Consider the following 25,745-nt stretch of genomic DNA (forward strand, 5'->3'; position numbering starts at 1 on the left):
AAATCTTACACGAAAGTTTTGAGCATTTCGCCCCCATTGAAATGCGGCCGCCGCGGCTGGGATTCGATCTCGCCATCGCGAGGCCCTCGGCAGCTCAACGCCATTGCCACTGAGATACCGCGGCGGACACTCTTGCTGATGACTACTTAAGGGATACTTAAAGTTACTAATGAAGGGTTATTTAAGGGTCATTAAGGGTTACGGACTGGATACCAAGAGAAGGGAAGCGCAGCAGGCGACGGCAGAAAGTTAGGTGGGCGGATGAGATTAAGAAGTTTGCAGGGACAACGTGGCCACGATTAGCACATGACCGGAGTAGTTGAAGTATGGTAGAGGCCTTTGACCTGCAGTGGGCGTAGCCAGGCTGATGATAATGATGATCCCTTTCCTGCGATTTTAGTGGCTAGTGCCGCCTTTGACTACAGGCGTTTGAGAGTTGTTGTACTACTCTGCATTGGAATTAACGTTCACGCACTTACCCTGCTTGTGCCCAGCCAGAGTGACGTATGCGGTCACCGTGCATATAGAGTGCTATAACTGTCTAAAATGCGGCTAAACGCAGGCAAGAACAGTCTCTCCAACAAAACAGGTACTCGGGACTCTCCATTTGTTCTTGGAGTAATGTGTTCCCCTGTCTCCAGTAAAATCTGGAAAAGATGTGGCTGTGCACGACCACGAGGTATTCACTCGCCGCGGTGTTCTCGATCTCCGCATAAGGCCGTGGCGGTGACTCCACACACACACGCACACTGAGTCGTATGGCAAAGGCTCTTCTCACACCCGCCGTGCTGACGTCTCGGCGAGCGTCTGCCGGTGGGCGGCATGCGTCACACTCGCGCGAGATCAGTCCGACACGCGTGCACGCTCACACGCCCGCGCTCGGTCGGACCCGTGACGGGCCGGACGGCGTCTCACGTGTGCGCATGCAAATTAAGTTCTGCGTCACGAAATTCGTGCGCCGTTTGCAAAAAAAGCCGGAGCAACAAACGAAGCTGCGCCCTGATTAGACGAACCGTAAAATTAGGCTGCGTGCCGCGAATCCCGTTGTGGTTTGCGACAGTGTGACGACATGAAATGGTACTATATAGCCAAAGCTCGTTGACACTTCAGGGGATACTGATATAATCGGGCCCGCTATACTTACCAAAGCTAACGAGGCACGCACCAGTTCTTTATTGGCCAGTGCTGGAACGCCTATATACTGCTAAGGGCAGCGATCGGCGTGATAGCGAAACGGCGGCCGCGGAAATTTCCAATCGTGTAACGCATGATTTTTTTGTGATCAAGTGCTAACCCAGCTATCTGTACTTTTCTGTTTCTTTTTTCTTTTTCTCAATGCCACTTCTTTCTTAAAGTCCAACTTGATTCCTCGCATTTGGCAAGTTCGTTATATAGTAGGCTTTCTCGCACGCCTAAGAGGTACCTTTTGCGTGTATTGCCTTATCTAGGTGCAGGTCTGTTAAACACAGTCCTGCGGTGCGTATTAATTTGTTCATTGTTTCTTACCGGTGTTGTTTTAATGCTAGTTTACGTATATGGTTGTGTTGTATCCAGCTCTTCAGCAGCAAAATTATTCTTGTGCTGTCGCAGTTAGCAGGCAAACGACGACAGAGATAGCGTGCGCAGATTATTCCGGTTAATCTGTCGGCGTATATAACTGTGACATGTATATATAGTATACCTAACTTCTGTAACGGTGCGTTAGCACAATGCGCACGTTATCGTTATTGACGGGCCCCTCGACAACGCGAGTTCCCTGGCTATTTCGTCCCCTTGCTGAAGAGCTACTGCAACCATTCATTCAGTCGAGATAGCCATCGCAAACAACAGCAAAACTCCCGAGCGCTGGTTAATTACGAGAGGCCAGCGATATACGCGTACTACCCGGCACCAGTGCGCGGCTGTACGGCGTGTCAAACCCGCCTCCCCTCCCCCCCCATCCCCTCCCCCCCATCCCCTTCTCCGCTTCTGTTTCTATTACCTCCTATTTCTTAACGAACATTTCGTATAGTGCACCCGGCCCGGGTGGTGCCTAACTACCCCCCCCCCCCCCTCTTCCGCCCCATTTGTGACGCCACTGAAGGCTCCAGTCTCTTACACTAAGGAATACCCGCCGTGGTTGCTCAGTGGCTATGGTGTTGGGCTGCTGAGCACGAGGTCGCGGTATCGAATCCCGGCCACGGCGGCCGCATTTCGATGGGGGCGAAATGCGTAAACACCCGTGTGCTTAGATTTAGGTGCACGTTAAAGAACCCCAGGTGGTCAAAAATTTCCGGAGTCCTCCACTACGGCGTGCCTCATAATCAGAAAGTGGTTTTGGCACGTAAAACCCCAAATATTATTATACACTAAGGAATGTGATGAGCGAACGAGGTTTGCTAACCTTCCTTGTTATCCGTAGCGTCAGCTCTAGCTTTTATCACGCTGCACGGTATTAGTTACGCGACACCAAACGTTACAGTCGACTCGCGCCGCCTAATTTCAACGGCGTCCACAGGGCATTGGCGAGGGGCGTATACTCGACGGTGTACGTCACTGTGCTCATCTCTTGCCAAGTGGCGAGGATGAAACCCGACTCGAAGGTTTCTCGACGGAGGCGGCCGCATGGATAATGTTGCACCATTTGCGAGCCTGCTGGGCGCGAGACATTGCGCTGTGCACTGAAACAGAAAAAGAGGCTCCGCGTCGACCGATCTAGATTATACAAGCCGTGCGCATCAGGAAACGCGGTGTCTCGTGCTGCGTGCGTGCGCGCCAGGTGCACGAGAGTATTATTACCATGCGCGTCTCGGTCAATGTGCGTGCCATTTCCTCCTTCCGCAAGGAGGGGCTGTGTTTTTTTTTTCGCCTAATGAGTGAACGCCGAATTAAAAGCGGAGCGCCCGTGTTGCACCGTGCATAGCCCGGCTGTTCGCCACGCGGTTTTGTTGTGCCCGTACATGGTGAAGGCAGGAGGGCAGGCTGAGATATATACTTGAAATATGTTCGCGGTTTTCGCAACACACCGTTAAACCATACCGAAAGTACGACACGTGGTATGCCACGTTCTTCTTTCCCCTTCTTCCAATCAATTGGCTCATCGACTTGAGGGGAAGGTTCCCGGGGAATCGCATATCCTATCCACGTTCTGCAGTTTTTTTTTGTGTGTAATTGTTTAAGCGCGAGGAAAACGTCTAGAACAGAGCTAGAGGAAGACGCATTGATCAGAATAAATAACGCTTGGTTTTCATGTCGCGAAAACTACGACTTCTAAAGGGCGCAGCGTGCTGAGAATGGGAGGGCCGCTCATATTCCCATTCGTACGATATGCGCCTGGTTAGTGTCCGTTGCTTTATTTGTCTCTATGTACCCACATGACTGTCCAAACGCTTTGCTCCTTGTTTCAGCAAGCAAATTTGCCCACCCGTGCCATTGTTGACCCGTTCTTCTTTCTTTCTTTCTTTCTTTCTTTCTTTCTTTCTTTCTTTCTTTCTTTCTTTCTTTCTTTCTTTCTTTCTTTCTTTCTTTCTTTTTACACAAGGGTAGGCGGCGAGGAATATCTGGCGACGTCATTCACAACGACTTTTCGATTACCGCGAACATAAGCTAGTGTCTCGCAAGCTTTGGCCAAAATGCCTCGATAGCAAAGCTCGGTATACGACTTACGTTAGGCCTTTCAAGGAGGCCAGCCCACCGCGACTCTGTAGGCAGGAAAGATAACCGAGGCACAATGTTTTTCGTGCGTGTATGTGTGCGTGCGGATAAACAAGGCTCGCACTAATTCGCCTCGCTCAACCGGAAAACGTTGCTCGTCACAGTGCAATTGTCAACGATTTCAGGTGTTTGTACAAACGAGGTTTAATTTTTTTCAGGGCCGACCTGCATGCCCTATCAAGCTTTCTGCTCTCGGGTCAGGAACTCTAAACTGTTACAACTGGGGTGTGTTGGTATAACGGATATTATGGGCGCACTAACAGTGCTTACAGCGACGAAAAAGGCAAGGGAGCACAATCTCAAAACGCCGAGTTGCAAAAAATGTCGCTCTCTCGCGAATAAAGGATTTGATGGGAGAGAACGCGTTGTTTTTAGGCATGAAATGCATTTGGCTCCCTTTGTCGACAACCTTCGAGTGAATCTGAAGCAAAAGTCACAGCCGTTATCCGAGCAGACAAACGAGAATGTCAGGGCAAGTTGCGAGAACAAAAAGAGATCATCCGGGCAACCAGTCAGGACCGCATTAGATACGCTACTCACTTTTCAAACAAGTTAAACAAATATTGCTTCCGAGTTCTTCGATACGTTTGTTGACAATATCACTCAAGCTACAACTTCTGATACGCTGAAACTTTATTTGTCATTTCCAGTAGCCATGTTCAGAAGGCAGATATACAGGGCACCATACACTTGATTGTCATCTTTTGGCGCCGAGACAGAGTCGTCTACGTGTGCTCTTTTCAACACCAGCGGTCCGTGAGGTACACGGCGCGTCCGGCGCACCGCATATGGCTGTTTGACCGACACTGGACTTGCAAATGAGGTTCTGTCTTACACGAAGCTACTCCGTCCATATGGACCGGTGCACAGTATGGCGTGGTGCGGTGTGGTGTGGTGGGGTGTGCCGTTGCGAACATGCACCACACCCATTTTAAGATTGTGGCTAGTATCATGTCCAACCACTCTGCTTTGTCGGTAGCCATTTGGTGCTTACATCTACTCTAGATTACGGGAGAGCCTGTATCTCTGTCTTTAGCTGTCGTCTTCTGCCGTTATTCTTGTGTTTTAATAGTTCCAGGGCTTTTACTGCTACGCAGTAATATTCCTTCTCGTATGGGTGGAAGAGACGTATCCTAGAAAACGATAATAGATCCTACCATCTCATTTGGGTTTTGATTCTGGACTTTCAATCCTGACTGTCCGGCTGCGCGTTCGCTTTGTAAGTTAGTTCCTTTCATTGTCAGTGGCGAAGTCAGGGCTCTAACTATAGTCGTATTGCGATTGCTATCATCGTCAAAAAAGTGTGATTGTTCATGTCATTCGTTCGTCCGTAGACGCGTACGCGCACGGAAATGAGGCATCGCCAACGTACACCTTCCTTTCGTGTCTGATTACTACGAGAAAATAGTACCACGACGGCCCCGTGAGGGATGGTCCTTAGGCTGCTTTTTCCGGGTACACTAAAGAAATCGCGTTCATCAAGTCTCTTATATGACCTTGACGTCGGCATTCTTCAATGCCGACATTTGCTACAAGATAAAAATCATGCCGGCACAATCCCACCGCATATTGTTCAAACCAGCACTGCATCGCCAGCCGCGTTCCTTATATACTTTAAGACTTGCCAGGCTTAAAGTAAGCCGGTACCTCGAGATGAAATGTGAAATGTCTGAATGATGTCTCCGATGTCTAAATTAAGATGTAGTCGGTTTCCTCTTGTGATCTGTGTGAAAACATAGTAAGCCTCTGCTAGAGTATAAAAGAAAAAGAAAAGAAAGAGAGAAAAGAAGCGAAAGCAAAGAAGTTGATACATTGATGCAAAGCACGCAGATGTCAGAATCATGCGCATGCCCAACGTCGCCGGCTGCGTCGCTTCCCAGGCGGATTTCAATGGGGCCTCACTTTTTTTTTTTTGCAGAACACAGCACCCACGAAAGTTAATTTTTTCTTCTGCTCATATTTAAGCGCTATCACCCTCTGTATATACATTTGTTTCTTCAAGTTTTCGAAACCGAAGGGTCCACAGTCCCTTCTTCACTCTCGGTTCTCGCGTTACAGCCCAATCTTTCCAAAAGCACGGCACCCAAGTTCCTCGTGTCCTCCCCCCCTCCCCCCTCCTACCGCACGCGCACCAAAACTTTTCTTCGTTGCTTTTTAGTTCGTGGCTACAGCCTGAAATGACGCTAATGGGTTTGTAGGCGCGTGCGAGGGCTTATCTGTGACGCGCATTCAATCTGCGATGCATCTCTGGAGCGGCGGCAGAAGGCATAGCGCGCGGCGGAAAAAAAAATGGAGCAAATAGGCAAAGACGAGAGCGACAGTAACCATCGCTTCCACAGCCGAACTCGTTCCTCTCTCGAGTTCTGGCAGTCTACGTACACCGCCTATAAAGCAAACAAATCCTGCGCGGAAATTAACGCTTCGCGCTCGCGTTGTTTGTTCATCTATACTCCCCTAACTCCAATTGCGATGTTCGTAATTGAATGCGCGCTTCGCAAAACAAACTGGCGCGTCCGCCGCGCAGTGTTCGTCACGGCGTGAAAACACATTGCGACGGTTAAATTTTAGTTAATCAGGCCGTATATACGAATTACAGAGAGCGCGCATACTTATAGTATAAGCGTGGGAAGACGCCACTGCTGCCTGCCTGCCTGCATGTCTGCCGTGGCGAACGCGCTGATGAAAGAAAGCTATACGTGGGAAACCGGGAAAGAAAAATCCCCAGTTTGAACGTCGGGCGTGTGAAAGCAAGGATTTTTGTCGGCGCGCCATGAAACTCTTGTTTGGCGTAAGGATTTACACAACGTCGCAGCGCTCGAGGCAGTCCTTTGAAAGCAAGAAAACCCAAACAAAACGTATATAGTGTATAACATGCTTACTGCCATTACAGGACCAGTTCAGAGCTCTTCATAATTTTTCTTAATACCCGTATTTCAGTGCTGCAGAAGAAACTCGGAAACTCGCTGTAACGAAAAAAAAAAAAAATACGAAAGACGAGTTCGAAAATTTAACGAGGTATTAACGGCGCTCGCTTCGGTGCAATATTCGAGTCCAAATTTCTTTTTTTTTTCTCTCTCTGTTTGTTTCCTCAGCTCGGCGGCGATTTCGCGCATGCTCAGTGCACTTCTTGGGATGGACTGGCGCACTAAAAATGAACGCGCTCATAAACGATTTTTTCGCCGCTCACTAAATAAGCGAGCCGCGGTACGGACGTTATTCTTTTTATTATCTTAAGAAACACCGGCCATAGCCGCGAAATAAACGAAAAAATGAAATAACCGAAGGCGCAGAGGAACGGAGAACGGCATAGACGCTATATGGCGTAGCCGACCGTAGAATTTGCGCAAAGCGTCCGGGGAATTAACACCGCGCCGCCCTTTTCCGTTCGCTCGCGTATTCGCTGCGCCTGTGTCCCGCCGTTTATGAACTGTAAGCCTCAGCGCTCTCAGTGCGCTGTTCTTTGGCGCAATAGAACATGTTTTTGCTACTCTCAAAAAAAAAAAAAAACTTCAGCGGGCCGTTGTAATCTTGCTCTGTGTGTTGGCCCTGGTTCGGGCTTTAAGCCGTCTGTGCGCTGTGAACATCGACGAAGATGTAATCCCTTTCTCCTCCGTCGATTTATATCGTTTTCCACATGCTCTACATACGATTTCTTTATATTTGCATGAGAATAAAAGCAACCTGCCGCAGAGCGAAGTCGGGGCGCTGTTCTGTATGATTTCGTTTGGGCTTGTACGTGGCTTCTTATCGCGGTCGTTCTCATCGTTCTGCAGGAGTCAATACCAGGGCGGTTTTGTGCAGGGTACGAAATAGAAGAAGGACTTAAGCTGCCTGTCCGTACTAACGTCGCAAATTAGCTTGTCGAAGGACGACCGCTTCAACATTCGTCGATTATTCTACTTTGTCTATAGTCAAGCTGGCTGGCAGGAAAGCAATTATATGCGGTGGTCTCCGTGTTAACGCCTTTTTTTCTTTTTTTCCCTAAAACCAACGAACAAGGTGTGAGCTTCACGTAAAGTTTAGGCATATTCGTAACGTCGCATTCCCGAAATTTATTGTTCGTTAGGTTTTTCTGGGCTTTCTATGCATGTCTCAAGGAACGATGAAACGGGGAGGATGTCATGCGACATGATTTACAATAGGCGATTACTCTCCCTGAGTAAGTGTTGTGTTGAAGACGTCAGTCCGGGTCCATGGCATAAAAGTGGGTGTGGTACAGGGAAAGGAGAAGTTTGGACACGGCGCTAAGTATCGCATTTAAATAACTTAGTGTGACAAGTTCGCCGGCCTGTAATAATAAGCGCACTTCTTAATTTAAGTGAGCTGGGCATGAGGTTCAGCATTTTGTCCAGCCCGTAGTCTGGTCTGGTCTGGTCAGGTCAGGTCGGTCAGCAAGTATTCACTCGGTTCCTCACACCCACATGCGATGCCATGGCAGTGATGAAAGATCAACCGCTTTCTTCGGATCTGTGAATCTTTAACGCCACCTACCGCTTCACCCATGAAATTGGCGACTTATAACAACACAACCATTGCTCACGGAACTTCACACGATGTGTTTTTTTTTTACCTGAAAGAGAAACCAATACAAGCACTAGGTGACACAATAAGTGCGCTTTTCATCCACACTCGTATACTCTTCCTTATAAACACTACAACGCTAATCTTTTTCAACTGTGCAAAGATCGCGATTCCGTGCAGGGAATGGGGAACGGCATCGGAGTGTGTGTGTTTCTCATACTCGTACTTCATAGACTTTAAGGCATTCATTCTACTGCGACAGCAGCTCAGAGATCGAAACTGGGTAATCTGTGTCCTTCCGTTTGTCGCCGCGCACATTCGTTATTTCCGACATGCCGACAAGGACGGCGTCACCGTCGCTACCGCTAGGATTCAAAGTCGCGACCCTGCAGTTACGTGCAGTTGGCAGTTGGACACTCTAAACAAGGCACTACGCTCTACCGCGGAGCATTGACACTTTGCATCTTGTGCGGGGTTTCAAATCCCCAGGCTGACTGCGGAAGCATCGAAGCCTGTGCACGCATCTTGGAGGCCACGACTGACAGTACAGTATAGCGGACGAAATCAGCCTGAACTTATTTCGTCGCAGAGATAAGCGGCGTTAGCTTTTCACGCATGTTTGAAACATGTCATGAATGCCCCGGATGGTGGCCTAAAGGTCTTGCTTCAGGATCACTCTACTGACAATTTCGGTTAAAACTTGACAAGTCTAGTTCTTGTAATTACTTCTTTAATTACTACCTCGAGTCACTCCTTGTAATGTGTATGCCTGTGTGATTAAAGAGATCCCGAGGAAATCGTTTTATAATCACATCTTTCCCCCACTCAAGGAATCCGGACTCAATTTTCCGATACACCCTGTTCATTCGCCAAGCAATCATTAACTGCGAATGTCCGACTCACTGGCTAATTAAGTGATCATTTGATGAGTTTACTGATTAGTCAACTGATTTGTTCATTATCTGTCTCAGTTATTAATTTTGCTCTCGTTCTTCTCCCCGCGCAGGTAATCTTCTGGTCCTGCGGCTTGGCGCACTTGGAAGCACCTCCAAATCCAGAAGACGAAGACCCTAGCACAGATCCCAGCATTGTGGTAAGCTGCCTGCTTTTGCTTGGGCCTCACGACTGGAATTCGTGAAGGAGCGAGAGCGAGAGAGAGAGAGAGAGAGAGATTCTTGTTGGTTAAAGGTGATGGAAGGTTCGGGTAAAGTGCAGCGCAGTAACCGTCTCTCAGCACAGGACACTTCAACCGCGCTGTACAAGGGGACAAGGGGCTGGGGATTGAAGACAGGGGGAGGGGAAGCAGCAGCCGAAGCGCCACAGGTGTGGGAACGACACACTCGTCTGCTTGGGGTCGAAATAAAGTGAGAAAATGGGAGAGAACAAACATTTCTCACTATTGCCCCACACTGCTACGCAGCAATTTTTGGTACCTGTGTCGTAAGATTAAACTTGATTTAGTTTCACTGCTATGGTTTCGGCAAGGTTTGCAATTAGTCAATGCGCCAAGGTCTGTTTGCCGTTCTTCTAGGCGATATACAGCGATGGAAACGCATTGAACCTCTGCGCAGAGGGAGATGGGGCCGCCAAACGTGGCGTATCAGTTGCTCACGTGGGTGCGACGGCTTATATAACGCTGAGAAATCTCCTAATTGCAGTACAATCGAAGATTTCGAGCTCTCTTTTTTTGTGTGAAATCAACGCCGTGAGTAACGAAACATACGTTTGCGAGAATTCTCTGTAAGGACGGATCATGCCCTGCTGATGGTCGTATATACCTGCAGCGCGAACATATTCATCCCCAACGGAAAAAAATGAAAACTCCGTTATGCGGACTCGTTCCTCTTGAGACGATATGGCTCCCGTTAGGCTTTATGTTGAAGAGCTTTTGTATTTAAGCACGGCCTTCTTAAAGGGTGGTAGCGAATAGTGCCAGATCGCATTATAAGAGCTGCTGTTGCTCGTAAGACGCACGGAAGGTGTAGAAGGATGAAGGAGTTCACGACGACATTCAGCGAGCGGGACAATGATGAAGAAAGGAAGTTCATCCTCTTGACGTACATAAAGAAAATATAATAAGAGAGAGAGAGAGAGAGACGTGCCACATTTAGGGTTTAAGTCACCGAAATTTTTGCTCGCAAGAGCTGTTTTTAACTGACCGGCCGCCTTTGCTAACAGTGCGTCCAACATCACGCCTAGCTGCAATGGCAACTGCTCAAACGGACAGTTATGACGTAAGAACTCCTTTTCGTGAATACGGACCTCGTCTTTTAGATTGCTCTTCTCTTTACAAAAAAAGACGTGAGTTAGAAGAATTCTCCAGCGTAAACTAATCACGTTGCAACACAACGACGTGAACAATGTTGTGCGAAGCAAATCTTGTTCAGGTCACCTGCATATTGTTGTTGTGAACGTCAACTAACATACATAGGGAAGATATTGCACCATCGAAATCCGCACGGTTTCACAGTCATCGATGCTGTATGCTGTCGCAATATTGGCATGCGTTGCTCTCTCATGCGTCGGCTGTCCCTGTGCGGTATCTTAGGGTACGTTTGGATTACTAGCAGAAAAAGCAAACTGAAGAACAAACGACTGAACAAAACGAATATCATGCTTACCAATAATTTCGTTTACGGAATATCGACGTTCACTTTCTGGGGCAGTTCGCGGTCTCACTCAGCTAGCGTACAAAGGCCGGCCTATATGTAAAAACAGCCAAAGAGAAGCCGCATCAATCGTGCGGTCACTGATCGCCATGTTAAGAGGCTTAGCGAATGAGAAACCGCATTAACAAATCACAGCGTGCGCTTTTCGTTTGCGCCAGCGGCCTCGTCTCCAGTGGGTGTCCATTTCTCTCCGATATAGCTATTCGTGCCGCTTCGCAAAGTAGTTCGCGTATGTTAAAGCGTTTGTCGTACGATTTGTCGTAATGGACGTATTATTCGTGAAATCAGCCGACCAGGGCGATACAGTTCCTGCGTAAAAAAAAAAAGAAAGAAGAAAGTTTCGTGAAATTGCACGCAATACAGTAAAAGCTCTGCCCACGAACTTCCTGCGAGCAGTATGTGAATCACAATTTACGACTCTGTACGCCAATCACTGTTTAGATGTATTGGCCAGTCAGCTACCGTTTTATGGATCGCGTAGATACAGACTATTTTTCATTTAACTAACCATGCAGCAGTATATATACGGGATGAACTACAAAAACGAGAACAGGCCGCGGAAACGCAACAAAATTAAGAGGCAATAAAAAAAAAAAAAGAAGAGAGAGAGAGAGAGAGAGAGAGAGAGAGAGAGATGTAGTCGGCGTCGAGTCGGCTTTGTGAAACTTTGTAAAACTTTAACGCACTAGAACTTGCCGCCGCGAGTCATTACGGAGTGTTTACGAGCGAGGACGATTTTCGCTTTTACGGTTATTATTGTGTTGACATCCGCTTTGAGAGGTAACACCCGCCGCTAGCCGGGGCTTATTTTCTCACCAAGCGACGGCGGCCAAACCGGAACCAAGTTTCGAGATAAGAAGCTCCGCGTCGGTGTGCTTTGGCGACGGGGCAGAGCTTCGCGGGCTCGTCACCGTGGGTGATCGTGCGCCCGTCTCTATTATAGCCGTCTGTGGGTTATTGGCGCAGCGCTGCGTTCCCGTTTTGCATGCTTGTCGACTTCTCATTATTATTTTTTTTTCCGCGCGCAGTCACACCCGCAAGCGTACCTTCTCTCCTTGTTCGTCATCCTCGTACCGCAGCTTTGCGAGGAAGCACTTCGGTATCGCTGCAGTTTGCAGCCCACAATAAAGTTTAGGGGGCGGATCTCCCCAGACAGGGGTCACGTGTGCAACGGTTCCACTAGTTCCGTGCACCACAGCGGAAGCTGCGGGCCGCCTCGGCCAATCAGGAATAAGGACCCGTCAGGGAGAAAAAAAAAGTACCCCTCGTCCGTTGAGGGCGCGGTAATCCCATGACGGGATCCTTCCATTCAACGGTCATCGCGCTTTGCGAGATTAGCTCCAGATAGAGTGCGATTCTTTCCTTTTCTTGTCGCTTCGTATTGGCTAACCCGACCCGCTTATTTTGTCGCCACTGCGCGAAGTTGATGCGGCGGTGTGTAGTGCTGATAACTGTGCACCGCTGCTTCGCAACAGGAGGCGGCAGTCGCGCGTGGAACAGTGTTACCCTGGTGTGCGACAATGTATATTTATTGTTTAACGCACAATTTTACGACGCCCAATAAAGAGAACAGCTAGAGTGATCTGCTGTTCGTTCACTTAGTCTAACATCCTCTTCTTACGCTGTGAGTAATTCGAACGGAGTTTTTTTTCTCTCTCTCTTTCCGTTCTGAAGTCGTAAAGTTGGCATTGATCATCGTCAATCCGAACACCGTCTCCTCGTCCTCCGTCCCAAGTTCGCGGTATCGCCGAATCCGTTGTCGAGCAAAAGTCGTGTTTATGGGATCAAAAAGCTTTGTAATGCCCTCGTCATAACTCGTTTCGCGAGCCGTTTTAATGTCCGGGACTGAACCGACGAAGTCACGCTTTCTTCCCGTCTCGTAAACTTTAGAAACCGACAGCGCTTCCGGAAGACGTAACGAGGAAAGATAACAGAGGGGAAAAAACCCGAGGAAATAAAAAGGACCGTCTATACCCACTGATTCAGCTGCACCCGTTCGCGATCATTGCTCAAAAGTATTTGGCTTACGTTATGGCCGTTGTTATTGGCTCCGTCGGCGTATAGTACATGTAATTGCCACAAAACTATACGGGCAAGAGATTGTCCAGTACGGTTCCTTCAACATTACGCGATTTGTCGTATACTGCGCACACCGTTTTCAGTCAGTCCACATCAGTCTCGCTTTATTGGGTCATGACGTGTGCCAGCGTGAAATTACGCGTAATCAGCAGTAAAAAAAGGTATGAAAGTTAAGACAGCAAAGCTACTTTGTTGTCTTAACTTTCATATCTTCTTTTTTCTTTTTCTATATTGCAAGCGATTTATTCCCGCCGTGTGCGTTTGTGGGCTATACAGATGCTGTAAGGACTATTTCAGCATTAAAACGGGAGGATTGCGTTCTCCAGGAATCTGCCAAGTGTTAGTAAAGGCTATAATAAGTTGAAAAACTAAAATACAGCAGTCAACTCTTTCACCAAGGTTCGAAAAATGCCTTCTTTATCTTCTTCTCCTTTTAATTTGCCGTATTACGATATCTTGAATAAGAAGCTCTGCCTATACGGCACGAGGCACTAAACTGGGCGAAAATTTCTAAGTTGCTTTAAAAAGTTTGAATGATGTAGATTCTGTCAGGAAAGGGCGGACCTACAACATATGGTTTGGGCTTGTCCTCGCACACCCACACAGAATAAAATAAACAAGACCAGAGAGTAGTGGGAGACCACGTTGCTCAGCTGTGCACCAGAAGACCAACTCAAGGCAATCCAGCAGGCCGAAGATGCCGCCAGGGCTCAAGGGTTCGAGGCCGTCATATAGGTAGAGAGGCCTAGGTCTCCAATCTGCTGTGCACAAATAAAGTTTATTCCTCCTCCTCCTCAATATATTCGTTGCCAACGCAGTGCGAGATGAGAAAATACTTATGTAGGAAAGTGGGCTCCAACAAATTTTAAGCATGTTCCTGTAAACCGGTCTTTGAAACCGAAGTTTTTAACGCTCATGCGTTCTGCTTCACCACTCACGCTGTTTTCGGGTTGGCAACTATGATGCATTAATGATCAGGCTCCCACATGGCGCTGCAATACTAATACTGCAAACTAATTGAAAAGTGTTAAGAAAGAAAGGAGGCTGTTGTTTGCAGGAATGTGCGATGAAACCAAAGCAATATACATATATAGCGAAATGCTCCGTTCCGTAATAGTCAGAGTATGTCAGTACAACGCTTGGTATCACATGCATCTGACATCCGCAGCAGTGCCCGAACAACATTACTTGTTGTTTTCTTCACCTCCCAATTAGACAGACCACATAACCAATGATGGCGCATTGTCTGAGAAATAATAAAATTAGCCAAAATATATTTATTTCTAGTAGGCCCGAACATTCTTTTCTATACTCCTATGGAGGTGGAATGCAAAAAAAAAAAGAAACACTCATGTGCTGGAGATGGATGTAGGTCAAAAAATCCCAGGTGGTAAAATTAATGCTCAGCCTCCCACTACGGCGTGCCTCATGATCATATCGTGTTTTCGCCATGTAAAACCCAATAATTTTAAAACTTTTTAACGCACTTACTGTAGGAACAGCATCATCTGGGTGAATACGGTGTCTTGTGCCTCCTCTTCTATGTCCTGTCTGTGACCCCTTGATTGCGTTGCCGCATTTTACCACTTAATTTTTACTTGCACAGATGTGGTCTGGCGGTATCCCCTTTATGCTATATACCTCTGCAATGAACCGGAATCCATGGATCATTTTTTACTATCATGTAGGCGGTGTTTTACTTACGAAAACGATGTTTGGAACCGGGCGCTCCTCCAATTTACGATCGGACCAATGATAATGAGGTTAGGGGATGCAAAGATGGAAATAAAGGATAGAAAACACCGAGGGCTTCGCTTCGTCTGGAGGTGCACGTCAAAACTGCGCAGTGACTCACACTGAACTCTGTCGACACCAGGAACTGCGGTAATGCACGTATCGCTTTCTTGGATTGTGAGTCATACGGCCACTGTCCAATTACTTTTGTCACCGTGAATGAGCTCGAGGGACCACTGACTGCCAAATTTTTGTTCGCGACTGTTATGTTTGAATGAGTGGGTGTGTGTTTGCTAATCATGGAATGAAATCATGCGTGCTCCAACGGGACGTATAATTAGTGCTAGCGTCGTTAATGATGATAAATTTTAACGTCACTTCAAAACTTGTGCCCAAAACCATAAGAAACGAACGCAGCTCGGCGGCGGTCGTGACTGGCCGGACTCGATCGTTGGCCTACTCGCTGGCCGTCGCAGCCGACAGCGCTTGCAATCTCGCCGCCGCTCCTCAGTAGTGCGCTTATTTTTTTGCCGACGCACTTGTGGTTTCCAAAATCATGCTATGTTTCAATAAATTCGCAGTTTTTCGATGCCCAGCGTACCAAGAGAAAACGTGTAAGCCGTGCGAACCACCTCGCTGAGACTGGAGTTACTGTGTATCGGAGCATATACACAAACTCTAACCCGCCGTGGTTGCTCAGTGGCTATGGTGTTCGGCTGCTGAGCACGAGGTCGCGGGATCGAATCCCGGCCACGGCGGCCGCATTTCCATGGGGTTGAAATGCGAAAACACCCGTGTACTTAGATTTAGGTGCACGTTAAAGAACCCCAGGCGGTCGAAATTTCCGGAGTCCTCCACTACGGCGTGCCTCATAATCAGAAAGTGGTTTTGGCACGTAAAACCCCATAATTTAATTTTAACCAAAGCCATTAAGCAACCACGGCAGGTTACCATTAGAATACGTTCTAGACTGCGTTAGACATTAATATTCCGTCAGATGTACCTATATGTATGCAGGAGAATCGAACAACACCAACATCTCGAGTTTGAAATTTTGTTGTCAGTGGTCCTTTAATTCAGTACTTGTAAGCCCTTCAGGAGGCACAATGGCCCGCCTGTTGTAGTGATTTGGGCATCATCATCATCATCATCATCATCATCAATGGAACGTTATTTTCAAGAACAAAAAAAATGTGCTCAGAGTACAGCCTAGTGGGGCTAGTGGCCGGTCCAGTATGCAAGAAAAATACGAGCAGGTATGCTATGAGCGAGGAAAAACAAAACAAGGACATATATACATAGACATATATACGCGTATACATACAAGCTTATAAGAGTAGATTTAATCAAAGGGGGAAGAGACATCATGCTTGAAAAGTTGGCGGCTCTTTATACGAACTGTCTATCGACTTCAAAGGTCCTAGAGAACTGGAAGACTTCCAACATTATACTAATCCGCAAAAAGGGAGACGTTGAAAAATTGAACAAATATAGGCCCATTAGCTTACTGCCAGTATTGTATAAAGTATTCACCAAGATGATTTCCAATATAATAAGGGCAACACTGGAATTCGGTCGACCAAGAGAACAGGCTGACTTCACGAACAGGTACTTACAATGTATCACACTCATGTCATCAATCAGGTAATCGTGAAATCTGCAGAGTACAATCAGCCTCTCTATATAGCTTACGTAGAATACGAAAAGGCATTTGATTCAGTAAAGATACCAGCAGTCATAGAGTCATTACGTAATGAAGGAGTATGGGACGCTTACGTAAATATCCTGGAAAATATATACAGAGATTCCACAGCTACCTTGGATCTCCACAAGAAAAGTAGAAGGATACTTACAAAAAAAGGGGCCAGACAAGGGGACACAACCTCTCCAGTGCTATTCACTGCATGCTTGGAAGAAGTATTCAAGCTGTTAAACTGGGAAGGCTTAGGAGTAAGCATCAACGGCGTATATGTCAGGAACCTTCGGTTTGCAGATGACATTGGCCTATTCAGCAACACTGGGGATGAGTTACAGCAAATGATTGAGGACCTTAATAGAGATAGCGTATAAGTAGGATTGAAGGTTAATAATCAGAAGACAAATGTAATGGTCAACAGCCTGGCAAGGAAACAAGAGTTCAGGATCGCCAGTGACCCTCTGGAGTCTATGAAGGAGTACGTTTACCTAGGCGAATTACTCACAAGGGACCCTCATAATGAGAAGGAAACTTACAGAAGAACAAAATTGGGTTGGAGGGCGTACAGCAGACATTGTCAGCTCCTGATTGGAAGTTACCATTATCATTGAAAAGAAAGGTGTACAATCAATACATTCTGCAGGTGTTGACATATGGCGCAGAGACTTGGAGATTGACAAAGAAGCTCGACAACAATTAAGGACGGCGCAGCGAGCGATGGAACCAAGGATCTTAGGTGTAACGTTAGGAGACAGGAAGAGAACGGTGTGGATCAGAGAGCAAACGGGAATAGCCGATATTCTAATTGACATTAAGAGGAAATAATGCAGCTGGACAGGTCGTGTATTGCGTAGGTTAGATAACCGATGTACCATTAGGGTTACAAAATGGGTGCCAAGAGAAGGGAAGCACAGTCGAGGAGGGCAGGAGATTAGGTGGGGTGATGAAATTAAGAGATTCGCGGGCGCTAGTTGGAATCTGTTGGCACAGGACAGGGGTAATTGGAGATCGCAGGGAGAGGCCTTCGTCCTGCAGTGGACATAAAATAGGCTGATGATAATAATGATGATCTTTATTATTTGCATTAAATTCTGTAAGTCTTTCGTCATAAACGTTATGACATTTGGACAAGTTAAAATTCCAATTCGAAGCATGTAGCGTGTTACGTATAGGGAATGAAAAGTTTGGATTTTCTCATGTTTATGTATGGACTTAAGGCGACCTTGTAGCTGCGCAATATTGGAATTTAAAGACACCATTCTGATTGGAAACTCTTACCTGTATTTTTTTATTGTGGCTGATAACTCGCGATATTCCTTTTTGGAGTTGTTATGGAGGTTGCAGATAACTGTGTATCTCTCTCACACTCCATGTATCCAGACAGTAACTTACGTGACCGTGACACGATGAGAAGTACAGCGTATAAAATATTGGTGAGCCTGTATTCCAGTATTAGAGAACACTCATTTCTCGCACATTATTTGGAGGGGATGGAGATGTAAGGACATATGTGGTGGAGGTCTTGAATCTGCACACGCTAACCAGCTGCATGCATGCAACGCGAATGAGTAAACGCATGCATCCCATATGCAAGTGCTCAACACTGGACTGGCATGAACGCCCATAGTCAAGTGTTACGCGGACCTACGCACGAAAAAATAAAAAAAATAACAAAAAATGAGATAGGAAAAAGGAAGCTTGTAAGCGGAGCCGGAGATGATGGTTCGTCTTTCTTCGGCCGGAAGACCGACTGTAAACACATGTGCGATCGCGTCGTTCCGACAAAGCACATATTAAAAAATAATAATAAAGAAAGAACCCGGTGAACGTTGGCTATATGATATAGAGTGGATAGCGGGGCGTAATCTCCGCCATAACACAGTGTTTCTGTGACCGCAGAGACCACAGCCAGCCGTCTGTGTGAGGGGTCACGAACTTGATACATGACCTACCTTGCCGCTACATTCGCTCTGGCTACGGGGACTGGGTGAAACAAAAAACAAGGGCGTGTATTCACTGTTGTTGAAAGTTAGCGCTGTGTGTGTGTCAGATGTGATTTTCTGTTGTCCTTGTGCAGCTTGCGCTACAACAAAATAAGACATGTATTCACAAAACTTTCTGGCACTAGAATTGTTCTTAAGAGCAATATTGTAACCAATCCTGATAGTGGGGATATTTTTTTTTATTATTAGTGACAAGATAGAGGAAGATTTCGGCGCACAAATAAGCTGCCGGGTATACTCCTTGGATTTTGAACAGGCGTGTTTAATTTCACATAGAGTTATGTATGTACTTGTGCACGTAACGATGTGGGGGGAAAGAGCCGAAGAACCGTCGATGCACATAAAGCAACGTTTTCACGTAGCAGTCATTCTAAAGACACATCATTAGTGACAGAGGCCTGCCAATAGCATATGTCTCTGAGGAACGAAAACATTAAGTAAATTCGGCCCCAGAATCGGTATTTCCGAATGCACTTATTGCATAGTGCAATAAGAACGGCTATACTCTGCCTTTGTTGCCTCTGAACCATGTATTTAATTCATAGCGAAGCTGTTAAGGAGACTTAAATTGCTCGAAATTGTCATACATGCGGGTTTCTACGGTGTCCTGAGACAAGCACGCTATTCGTAGAGTTTATATTTAGAGAAAAGAAGGGACATGAAACTGGTGATATGCAAGCAAATTCTGATAAGGGTACATCAACTTGGGGCAACAGGAAAACGGATAAATCTATCTTTAGTGCGTCTTTGAGGGCGTTATACGAAACGATTGAGAAAACAGAGGTAACAGCAATTTTACATTTCAGCCGTGTTATGGGCGCGGTGCGCCCGAAGTTTGTAGTGTGTAATCGAAATGTGAGCTTTTCAAAATAATTGGAGGACGCTTAAGCTTCGTCTTTAAGCGTATAACGCGATATCATTCAAAGATTCCAGACTGCTCCTCACGCTTCCCGGCAACTGCTTATGTAGCCGTGATGTTTACCGGGAAACGCTGGCGGCGAGCGCTATGCACGAAGGCGATCTTTCTGGTAGAAACGCGGCCTCTGGCATGGGCCGACCCCGGAGGTTTTGGTAATGCCACTGCGAACCTCAAACGGTAGTTGGAAAAGGGGTTTGTGTTTGAGTTTGCGCGTCACAGAATTACATTTTCTCGTATATTCAAATTACAATGCGACAGTTTCATGTCTGTAGGTTGTGTGTAAGGCGTACTTTATCAATTTTCTGACACATTTTACGTTGAGAAATTCAATTATTCTAGTAACGCCCGTGCACCACGCGGATGACCCTCCGTGATTCGAGATTATTTTTCTCTATAGCGTACAACACTGCCGACGCCGACCCCAGATTTCTTGCAACAGGAGGCTTTTAACGCCATCACGTTCACACTCTTAAACAGCTGCGCTCGAAATTTGCATTAGGCAGTATTGTAATCGCCGGTGAATTTTTTTTTCAGCACGAGGACTGTCGGCACTTCGTCGACCACGGCACGAAACACACTCATTTCTTAGTCGCGCAAGCAAGGGTCGACGTTTCTAGCCATGATCCACAAAACGCTATTTGTGTACGCCTGCCGAAACAAATATTTCGCATTTCTTATATTGTACAGATGCCGTGTTCTTCTTTCAGATGTTCTCTAGACTCCGTAAAACATACGTTTTCTACCGCTTAGGAAAGCCGGTGGCCCGTCATGTGAAATCGTTTATGTGACGGCCCGCACATTACCCTGGCGCAGTGAAATACGCGATACACATGCTGTTTCGGGGCCAGGAGTAATATGTTGTAGACAGCATTTCAAGTAATGTGCGTAATAAGGGAGAACAGGAAAGAGTGTTTCCCTTAGTGCAGCAGAAGTTTCTGGATGGGAGTCAGCAAAATTATGAACAATACCAAGATGTATCGCTTTTGCCGAACTGATGTTTGCATTGTGCTCGTAGTAGCTCGAGTTATGCACTTCCTTCCGATGTTTTACTGGTCATGGATTAGATTGCAGCATTGTCGCCATATAGTTGCCACTTTCGCCTGAAGCCTGCGGTTGGAGGCACTGAAGCACGAGATCATATCCCTTTACCTTGAGGGAGCTTGTCTCAGAGTGCTTCACCTCTTTGTTTCAGACAACTCGCTTCCCGTTTGCTTCTCTTACGTGACGTTAAGAACGCATCTGTTCTTTTTAAATTTTATTTTATAGTGATGTTACAGCTTCGTTCGCGCAACGACCTTCTGGTTATACCGTAATACACGTGTCGTCAGTGGTCAAAGATGCTACAACGACCCCTTGGGGTTTTCTAAGAGAGGCTGTTGAGTTGAGTAACGCAGCGTTTTGGGCGCATTGGTACGACATGATGCAGCTTATAGCACACGAAAGGCGTAGGGTACACAGCGCCTGCGTGTACCACCTTTCTGTATCCTCGTCTTTCTGTGCTCTGTAAGCCGCATCCTGTTCAGTACAGAGTGCTTTTTTTTTATACGACCCGGCCGATGTCGCCTGTATTTGTGAACACTGTTACTATTAACTCGCCTTCTCTAAATATACTCTTTTGTTGTTGCTCTCACGTTACGTTTCATGTAACGCTTAAGAAGTGAGCGCTTCCCATTCGGAATCGTTAAAGACAGCCGTGACTTTGCTGGCGCATGCGGAGGAGACCAGCAGCGCCATGCCGAGGCCGCAGAGTGAACAAGCGCGGCAGCTTCTGGAACGCTGCTCGCAAATTTCATACACGAAGGCGAATAGCGTCGCTATCTGAATGGCGCGGCGATAAGCCGGCCCCCGTCTGCTGTTTGGTGGGCCCAGGACCAGCCTTCTCTCGGGCGTTGCGTGGTGCAAACTCTTATCTGCAATGCAAACTTTTTATCTAAAGCTGGCGCGCAAGAGGCGGTGAAAGTCAGATGGCGACCAAGAGGAGCAGCACAGCGGTGTTTGCTGATAAGACCGCGTTGAGTGTTCGATGGTCACACTTTTTATCGTATAGGGGCTCCGTAAACGAGAGGATGTCGGCTTGGGGTCTCCGTAAGAAAGTTGTGAACGGAGACAAGCCGGCGTGGTGGCGGGCCGCGGTGGATGACCGAGGGCCGTTGTGTAACAAGGAACAACAGCGAGCCTCGTTTTCCGTGGTAATTGCGTGCAGTTCCACCAGAGCTACAGAAGCAACCGGTGAAGCATGTGAACGGGCGATCTTTGGAATGCCAAATAACTGTAGCTTCAGGTTGTCTTCGTTGGGTTACAGTTTTCGCACTTCCGGATCACTGCGCCCGTCTTAACGCTTGTGCGCAACAGCGCTCGTGACACTGTACGTGACGCTGCCTCTAACTAGAACACACATAACTGTAATTGCAACGGACATGTTCTACCTATATGCTGATGCGAAAGTGTTGGAAGGAACAACCATTTGCGCGTAGTAAATATCTCCCCTTCCACCCCACCCCCCCTCGCACACACCTGCCCCCCTTCTCCGCGAAAAATGACACAACACAGGAACGTTTCGAAATTGTTGTAACTTCAAAAAGCGTCAAAACATGGCGTTACCAGCGCCGCTGCAGACGTAGGCGTCAACAATGTTATAGTACTGCGCAAAACTATATAACGCGTTTTATGGACCGAACAAAAACTGCCTAGTTAGCCCTTCCACGCTGTTTGTGTTATCAATCACCGTAATCTATAAGAGCCCTCATACACCAAGCTGGTGTGGTAATTCGGCATACAATGCGTCGCATGCTGGAAGCTATGTCGTAATGAGCATTAGGGCGTCTAGAATGACCTTAACTCCGTGCACGTTGCAACCTGTTCAGAGCACTTGTTTCGAGATCTAAAAAAAAAAATAAGTTACGGGCAGCGTTAGCTTTCACACCTTCTTACCTGTATCGTATCGCGTATATTGCCCTGTAGGCAATAACCATTGACTGTCGCCAGCTTGTTGATGTGCGCTGAGCGGAATATTACGTTGCCGAACGAAATACTATTTTTAGCTCTCCTGTACCGATTTTCGGAATTACACAGCATTCTTTGAGACAATGGTTCTGGTAGTGAAGCAAATAAACTGCAAAGCCCCTGCGGGCTTCGGGCATTCTTGCCACGTTTGCTGCCAGCGGAAATCGAGGTTTCCGTGCTAACAAGCCGTTAAAAACATCGGACATTCTGCCGGGCCTCTGCGCGTTTGTAGGGACCGTAATTCTATAATTCTAGCCGCCCGTCTTGACGACCGCCATAATAACGGTGCACGACGTACCCGTCACCTCGGTGCATATTCGTTTCATCTCGCAGCCCATCGTCAACGCACAGCTCATCTTCTCCGTTGCCCTCATTTATAACGGCCCGGCCGCCGCTTTGCATTCGACCGTTCACTGTATCCACTCGTAACGGCAAGCGGCACTTATTACTTCCTCTGACGTCAGCAAATGCTTTCGTGTGAAGCGACGAGGTGCTCCAACAGAAGGATGAGGGGGTGTGATTCATTCGTTTTTTTTTCCCTGTTAGTGCTTTACACGCGAGAGAAGCGGATGGGCGTGTATGTTGATAGATTCACCGAGGCATGGTGCAGCATGTGATCTTGTTTGTGGCGTGGCGACACAAGATGTGCCGAGGCCCTCTTGAAACGCAAGAAGCAGATAGATACTTACGACGTTCTGGGTAAACATGGGTGCCTTGGGTTAAAGGATAGGCTGCATGTCGCTTGCAATAGTATATTTGATAAGATGGCGTGAGAGACCGAGGGGAAATTTGCGGCGTCATCAATACATAAAAAAAAAAATATGAGAGTCGAGAAAGGCTTGGGCAGAGCTAGCCATGTATAGGCACGTGATCTAAGTTTCATGCCTGGCCGAGGGCTCCTCTTCGATGAAATGAATGCTTATCAAGGAGCATGCACTACTAGCTGCGAAGCTTTCAGTCGCAGTTGGCGAAGCAACGCGTCCATCTGAATAGCAGCACTCGATGTCGACCACGAGTGTCCGGTGACATTAAGTTTCGCGCGATTATAATTGCGCCGGCTATTTCTACGACCTTATTTGAAGACACTAGAAACACGTAACTGAATGCGAAGACGATTCAATTTTCAGAAGCCGCATCTATGGCTCGGAAGTCCAAGATTAGGTGTTGAATAAACAAGTGCCTATATATTGGGGTCAATACTGCGTGCACAATACTGTCTCTGGTTCTGAGAGCGAGTCCTCAGAGCTGCTGTTCGAACGCACCATGAGAGTTATGCAAATAAGCTATTACGGAAAATGAGATTTCAAAGGCGCGAACACGAGGGGAGTAAAAAAAGAAAGACAGAAGGCACCTGCGAGGGATTCTTCGATTAGCCAAGATGGCAGAAGTGCCTTTTCCTCTCATGCAAAGGGGAATTCTGCCCTGAGGAGTCTGCCATTCTTTTATTGAACGTTTCGACATAATATAGTGCCAATTAGGTTCATGTCTGCACGCTTCACATCAGTAGCAAGCGATATACGACGCGCTATTATATTTATTATGATATTCCGATTGATACTACAAATTTCTTGTCCTCAAATTGATGGTTCCGTTTCTCGAGCCGTCTTTTCCTCTCACCTTATGAATGTAACAACGCTTACTTAATCCGACGTTGACGAATAATTCATGGATCATTTTTACCTATCTCTAAGAGTAAAGGTACGTCACCAAAGCGGACCGCTCGGACGACGGCCGGTCTCTTTAAGCCGCCTCATTCTTTTCTTCACCTTCACGGTTCGTCGAACACGCCACCTCAAGGACCGCAACCGAGAGACAAAACTACGTCCTCAGAAACTCGCTTCACTCATCGCGTCTTCCGTCGGTCCGAGTGTTGCGGAACGCTATACGGGTACGTAAGCGAACGCCATAGCGTGGCAATGGATCGGTGAATGATTGTTTCACGGTAGAGAACACATCGTATACAGAGAGAGATAGAGAGATGAGCGCGACGTATGTCGTCACATGTCGCAGCGGCGTATACTTAAAGCGCACAGCAGGTGTGTGTCCTATTGGCGTCTCGAGCAGAAGCTCTCGAGGCGCCTTCACGAGGCCGCGATGTCTGCGTCTACGTCTGTTTCTCAATTCCTGTCAGTTCCTTACGTGCCAGCTTTCTCACTCACCATCTAAATCTCGCTGCAGGGTCACGCGAAGAAGCCTATACGGAGTGATTCGTGGACAAAGAGAAAGAAAAAGCAGCCGTCACTCTATATGCAGCTTTTACATGCGAGCGTGTGATTAAAATGGGCTGGTGTAGCCTCTATTAAGATTCATACTAAACTTTCCTACTTCATAATGAAATTTTCTTGTAATTTTGCACAGATTCGTTTTGAAAACATATTGTGATTGGAAGAGGGGGGGGGTGATATTTGAAGTTTCGAATACGAATCGAATATTACACACTAACTATTTGTATTCGTATGGGAAAAGAATCAGTATTTTGGTATGTCAAAACTAACAAAATATTTTGCAACAACCGACTGTTAGAAGTCTTGTTACTGTTCTTGTCTTGTGAAACGGAACCAAACCAGATAAACGACGCCAAAAGAAGAAAGGGAGGTGTGGACAATCACTCTCAGTGTGCTAAGTATCGCAAATTATAAGAAGTGAGACCACAAATGTTTTATAGCGATGCAGAAACTAAAAATGGGAAATTCTACTCGAGGAGAGTTTGTTGGGAGGCTAGTTGGTAAGACATTTCTTTTGTGAACTTAAACTGCGCTAGGGACGAGGAACCTAGGTAGACGAAGACAGGACGAACGCGGGTAATACAAGCTTTGTCTTTGCTTTTGCGGTGGAAGGATACATGTGAATTTGCGATTTCTGGCGATAGTCTGTCATTCGATGTTTTTGACAGTCTATTTCAGAGGCAGTTCTATCTTTTATGCTACAACCAGAGATGTATTTTTTTGGAACCTGCCTTGCATGTGGTTTCGGCACATAAGTCCGTCAGCAGCTTTTCATGCTACAGCGGAGCAGTATATTTCTAAGGTACCATTTAATTTTTGTGTCCGCACACAAAAACCAGCTTCATCAATGGCTCATACCCCCGTAAGCGTGCAAAAAATGCAATGGCTGATAGCCCCGAAAGGCAGAGGTCACAAGCACCTAGCAAAGTGAAGCGAACAGTGCTTACATTCTTTGTAATCACACAACATACAGAACAGCACACATACAGAACATACAAAAGACAACATACAGAACAGCATGTCGAAAACTGTCATCACCAATGGCTCATACCCCCGTAAGAAAGCCAAAAATGCAGTGGCTCATTGCCCCGTAAGGTCCATAGCTACTCACTTCGCGTGGGTTAGCTGCGATGACGCTACCCCTGCGGTCTTTGTTGGTCATTTCAGTGTGGATTTGTGGGGACCGAAAAGGTAGTGGCTTGC

At 46.8% G+C, this 25,745-nt stretch overlaps 1 protein-coding gene across 2 annotated transcripts in view; it reads left to right on the forward strand.

Annotated features, from left to right (window-relative positions):
* nolo (no long nerve cord) overlaps positions 1 to 25,745 on the forward strand; it is a 230,141-nt gene that overhangs the window by 148,929 nt on the left and 55,467 nt on the right. For both annotated transcript variants that reach the window (XM_070532116.1, XM_070532117.1), the window contains exon 2: positions 9,221 to 9,307. In XM_070532116.1, coding sequence (XP_070388217.1) covers positions 9,221 to 9,307 — 87 coding nt within the window. The remainder of the gene's footprint in view (positions 1 to 9,220; positions 9,308 to 25,745) is intronic.

Source organism: Dermacentor albipictus, chromosome 1 (assembly GCF_038994185.2).
Source record: "Dermacentor albipictus isolate Rhodes 1998 colony chromosome 1, USDA_Dalb.pri_finalv2, whole genome shotgun sequence".
Lineage (NCBI taxonomy): Eukaryota > Metazoa > Arthropoda > Arachnida > Ixodida > Ixodidae > Dermacentor > Dermacentor albipictus.